General features: G+C 38.7%; 1 protein-coding gene across 1 annotated transcript in view; it reads right to left on the reverse strand.

The window, feature by feature from the left end:
* Positions 1-5,151, reverse strand: part of anxa13.S (annexin A13 S homeolog) — a 30,136-nt gene extending 24,985 nt beyond the window's left edge. The window contains exon 1 of the mRNA XM_018223936.2: positions 5,067-5,151. Within this exon, the coding sequence (XP_018079425.1) occupies positions 5,067-5,081 (15 nt within the window). The 5' untranslated portion in view covers positions 5,082-5,151. The remainder of the gene's footprint in view (positions 1-5,066) is intronic.
* Between the last annotated feature and the right edge of the window lie 872 nt (positions 5,152-6,023).

A 6,023-nucleotide genomic window follows, 5' to 3' on the forward strand; every position in this document is an offset into this window, starting at 1 on the left:
CAGAAGTTTATCCTACACATTGACATGATTATAGTCCAATGATGGAAGTATCTATTTTTCACAAGATAATGGCACCTGAGGGCAGAGACACACGATCAGATTCGGGCAGATTTAGTCGCCTGCGCATAAATCGTGTCTTCTTCGGGGCAATTTAACTCCACGAACTGCCTCCGATTGTCTAAAATCGAAATCACAGTCGGGATGGCACTCGGAACGCTTAATTTTCTGAAGTCGCCCGAAGGTTCCTCGTGAGACAACTTTGGGCGACTTCGGAAAATGAAGCGCACCGATAACCATCCCACCGGCGATTTACATTTTAGCCGGGCAGGAGGCAGTTCAAAGAGATTAGTCTCCCAGAAGAAGAGGAGATTTGTCGCTGGGCGGCTAATCTCCCCGAATCTGAGCGTGTTTCTGCCCTAAACGAGGAAGATACACTTCATAAAACTTGTCTGTTTGTTAATTTAGATATTAAATAATGAGGACCAGGACATGTAGGGTCTTGACTTTCCTGGGTCACCAAGGTGGGAGGGGCCTCAGTCTGCGTGTTTTTTTCAGGCTAAGAAAAACAGATCAACTCCATGCCCCAGGTCCATTCATTAGAGCTAACACTGCCACTTGGTCTTAGTTCCCTTGGAGCCCAACAATTGGTAAAGATTCCCCTAAGCTTTTAACAAGGTTGGAGATATAGGAAAGACTGGTGTATCAGTTAATTAGCCATTGTTCTAAGAATATCTAGGACAGTAAATACGATTTCAGCACAATCCTTAGCATTACAGACCTTCAGATGTTTCTGGGATAACAAATGGGCTGTCTCCCCAAATCCCACCATAACAGGCCTTCAGGTAGAGATCCTTTTTCTCTTCTCCAAGCTCCCCCCAGGGGGGAAAACAACTCCACAATTTGGAAACCACGGGGAAAAAATATAGAACATGGATGTGTGGTGATGGAGACAAAGCCGTAACCAATCAGAACAGAGAAATATAACATGGCTAAGTTAACCTGTCACCAATCAGAGCATTTACAGAGCTTTAGCCAGTTCAACGATTGGAAGGTTGACATGGGTAGACTGACCTGTAATCATGGATATATCAACCTTCAGCCAATCCTATCATCCAAATGCTCATAACTGAGCAAGAAAGCCAAACCAGGTGCAGTATCAGAAGGAGCATAACACAAACAAAGCCTCCTTCAATCCAACTTTTACTTATATTCTTCTATTTATATGATCCACTCCCTACCCCTTTTTACTATAATATGCCTGATCATGGCAACAAATAAGAAATCAATGGCAGAAAACGCAAGTACGTTGAAGAACTCGTGTTTTCTGACATTATGACTATGAAGATTCTTTATCCAGGTCATGGTATAACCAGTATAAGAAATTCTAGAGCAACTGGACTTGCTGAGTAATCAATGACGACGTTTCACTACACATCTGAGCAGCTTCTTCAGGTTTTCTATCATTGTTTCAGTTGAACCCAAAGCTCAGCCTTGACTAATATAAATCAGCCCATTAGGGCTATTTCATGGTAATAGGAGTGTGTGAATTACCTCAATTACAATAGTTTGTTAGGAAGTAGAAGCATCAGGTGCATATCTAACTAGTAATTGTGATGGAAACGAGATGGATAATGGTATCAATAAGAGCTTAATTAGAAATTAAAGTTTGGGAGAATGTTTTGAACAGTTCAATTCAACTTTTCAGCTTTACAATTCACTATTTATTTTGTACAGGTTTTGAATCACTATTCTGGCTATATTCATGCTGCAACAAAAATGTTATTTAGTTGTGTGGGGTCACTGACCCTGGAAACCAAAATAAATAAATAAATAAGTTGCTGCAAACAGTTGAAACTCCAAGTATGATAGTTGCAGAACAATTAATTAAAAAGTTTAAAAAATAAATAAAAAAAGAAGACATTTTCAATTTGTTTAATTTCTTGGTGGGGTGGGGGCACAAAAATGATGCTGGCCAGTTTTACACAGGTTTTGAATCTTCTGGCTATTTCCATGCTGTAACAAAAACTTTATCTAGTTGTTTCGGGTGATTGACCCTGGTAACCAAGAAAAAATTTTTTTTAACTCCAAGCCTGAGCAACAACAACAAAAAAAGACTAGAGAGGTACATTTCCTGAAGAAAATGTGAGTGGTGCTTGCCGTGGCAAAACTCAGGCCCCCCATATATGTTGGGTGTCTTGCCCAGTCGCCCCTGGTGCCTAGAGAGTACACAAAGTCGGTAGAATCCGGATTAAACCGGTGAAATTTAAAGCCAACCAAATTTTACCATTGAAATCAATCCAAACAAACTGGCTATTTTTGGCTCCGCCCACTTTTAAAAATTTGCAACCCAGTCACCAAATGGACCAAGTTTGAGCACTCTTACATTAACAGTGTAAGAATGACAGGAATTTAAATATTCCCATTGAATAGCGTTAGGTACAATTTGATTGGCTGTCTTAAGCTCCGCCCATTTTTCTGAATTTTAACCCCAGTTACCTAGTCATGGTCAGTGCCAAGTTTGGGGCCTCCGGTTTTAAAACTGTGAGAACGGCGGTAATCCAAAATTTTACATTGAAGTCAATAGGTGAAAACGGATTGGCTGTTTATGGCTCCACCCACTTTTCCTAAATTTTGACCGCAGTCACCCAGTGAGTAATTGAGCCAAGTTTGGTACACCTAGCATTTAAACCGTGATAATAGCAGCAGTTTATCATTTTTCATTAAGGTCAAAGGCTGAAATCTGATTGGCTGTTGTTGCCCCGCCCCTTTTTTTCCTAATTGTGAACCACAGTCACTCAGTGACTAACATACCAAAGTTTGGGAATGCTGTCATTTAATGTGTAAAAATGGCAGCATTTCTATTTTTTTCTATTGAAAATCAATGAATGAAATTTGATTGGTTGTTGGTGGCTCCGCCCACTTTTTCTAAACTTGAAGTGGAAACCCCCAGCGACCACATTTGTGATATTCAAGGTCCCTGACATCAATACTGAGAGAATGGCAGCCTTCTTAATTTTTCCCATTAAAACCAATCAAAGAAATCTGATTGGTTGGTTTTGGCTCCACCCACTTTTCTTAATTTTAATCCCAGTCCCCCAGTGACCAACTGTGCCAACTTTGAGGACCCTGCCATTAACCGTCTAAGAGCGGCAAGCAGTTTAAAATTTTCCTATTTAATTGAATGGCTGAAATTTGATTGGCTGTTGTAGACTCCGCCCACTTTTTGTAAATTTTGGCCGCAGTCACCCAGTGACCCACGGTGCCAAGTTTGGGAGCTCTGGCTTTATTACTGTGAGAATTACAGCTGTTTACATTTTCTCATTGAAGTCAATAGGGAAAATCTGATTGGTTGTTTGCGGCTCCGCTCACTTTTTTGGGTCCCCAAAATAGGACAGAAAAGTCACAACACCCCATTCCCGAATAAGCTGAACGGTTTGACACCTCATTCATGGGTCTGCGACAAACTAATTATTCGATAAATTCCCCATTATAAGTCAATGGGGCAAATTTGGGGACCTCTCCTGCCCCGGGGGTAAAACTTATACCCTCGTGTGGGGTATCATCTGACACAGGTCGCAAACCTCTTCAAATGTGGTAAATTTAACGTTTCTACAAGATTCCCTCTCTGCGCTAGAATCCGTCAAAAGTTGGCCTCAATGTTAATCTATGGGACTTTTCGGGGTGGTTAATTGCCCCCGCAAGGGGCAATTAACCACCCACCCCTTAGAAAAGTCATACCACCCCATTCCCGATTAAGCCGCACGATTTGACACCTCATTCATGGGTCTAGGACAAACGGTGCGGGACTAGTTACGCGCCAAACTTTCATACGGAAGAAGAATAAAAATAAGTTTGCAAGATAACAGTAGTGATGCTTTGCTTCGCAAGCACCACTAATAAAATAATTAAAAAAAAATAAGATTTTCCTTTTGTTTAATTTTACGGTGCAAAAAATGGTCTTAGGCTAATGGCAAAAAATGTTTTGTTTAGCATTTCTTTACTAAAATCCTTTCTCTGATGGGCTGATTCTTTGCCTATCAGCACATAAACATTCAAGGAGAGGAAACGCATCCCCTTTTTTACACTGGTGTTTAAGTGCCAGTGGAGAAACTGACCCAGGTGCCCAAAATCCGGTAGTGATATTAACTATAGATTTAAAACAGATTCTCTAACCACTGTAACAATCAAAATCTCAGCCGTAAAGCAGGACATTAATATGTTGTAAAAGAGAAGATTATTTAAAAGGAAAGGAACATCATATCGGCTTCACAGCAAGTTACAAATTAAGTAAGAAGAAAACAGAAAAACAATGTATAAAATACTCAATAAGATGTTGAAAAAGTTCAAGGTAACAATTGTGCTGATAAAGGAGACCAGCAGCTTTATTCAGTAGTGGATCTGCATACATTTAGGGGTTATTTATTAAAGTGCAATGCCCAAAACCCGGAAACCTGGAAGATTAGTGTTTTAGTGGATAAAAAGTCAGAATCTGAAAATCTGGCAACAGCCGAGGTTGCATATAAGTCAATGGGAGAATCTGAAGATATCTTGATCTGCGCTAGGTTTCGTGCAATAATCCAAATATTTTGTGGTTTTAGGGCAAAAATATGGTGGAAAATCCAAAAAGACTCATACGATCGATTTTTTTGGGCTTTTTCCCCAAACAGGAAATTTTATGGGAAAATGTATTGATAAATAAGGAGGAAAAACCCTTGTGAATTTGGTTGGAGTAATTTTCCTGCAATAATCCAAATATTTTGTAGTTTTAGGACAAAAATATGGTGGAAAATCCAAAAAAAACTCATACGATAGATTTTTTGGGGCTTTTTCCCCAAACAGGAAATTTTATGGGAAAATGTATTGATAAATAAGGAGGAAAAACCCTTGAGAATTTGGTCGGAGTAGTTTTCAGAAAAATAATGAATAAATAATAAATTCGGACTTTGCTAAATGGGCCTCTAAATATTTTAAATGTTGAGTTCATTCATTAACACATTCCTTTCACATATTTCATGCTAAAATAAATACCCCAATTGTTACATTTTCTCCCATGTATAAGTACTTACATGAAAATTGCCCATTATTCTTGTCAGGAGTGTTCCAAAACGAGTTAGCAGGTTTGTTTGGAGGGAAGATTTCACGGCCCCATTTTATGAGATGACCTGGATTAATGAATAACTTTTTGCCACTGTCCCTTTAGCTGACAGAGAGGCAGGCTCCGTGTATCACTGGAATTGCCTTTGCTAAGTGAACTCATCTTAGGAGCTACAGGAGCGGTGCTTACAAATATGTTTCATTGATGAGGTTTTACATTTAAGCTGCGTAAAGTGGTTTATGGTGTAAAAAGTGATATCAAATTATTAATATTATTATCACATACTTATAAAGTACCAACATATTTCTCTGTGCTGCACAGTAAATGCATATAATATATATTGATTTACATCCAAGAACAACCTATACAAGAGAGCTTACAATCTATAAAATAAATGAAGGCTTCCAGATTGCTTGAAAATTCTGTAGTATGTACAGGTATGGGACCTGTTATCCGGAATGCTCTGGACCTGGGGTTTTCCAGATAACAGATCGTTCCATAATTTGGATCTTCATACCTTAAGTCTACTAAAAGATCATGTAAACATTAAATAAACCCAACAGGCTGGTTTTGCTTCCAATAAGCATTAATTATATCTTAGTTGGGATCAAGTACAAGTTACTGTTTTATTATTACGGAGAAAAAGAAAATTGCTTTTAAAAATTTTAATTATTTGAATAAAATGGAGTCTATGGGAGACATCCTTTCCATAATTAGGAGCGTTCTGGATAATGGATCCCATACCTGTATAACAAATATATGTTGCATGGTTGCATTTAAATTAAATTGCATTTAGTGCAGCCCTTCCAGCTGTATTTATTATACTCGAAGTGGAACCTTTTGAGTGGTTGACAAAGAATGCTGGACAAAGAAAGAGGACTTCAAATCAAAAAGTTAGGTTAGGTTAATGTAACCATACACAGGTCAA

Source organism: Xenopus laevis, chromosome 6S (genome assembly GCF_017654675.1).
Source record: "Xenopus laevis strain J_2021 chromosome 6S, Xenopus_laevis_v10.1, whole genome shotgun sequence".
Classification (NCBI taxonomy): Eukaryota; Metazoa; Chordata; class Amphibia; order Anura; family Pipidae; genus Xenopus; species Xenopus laevis.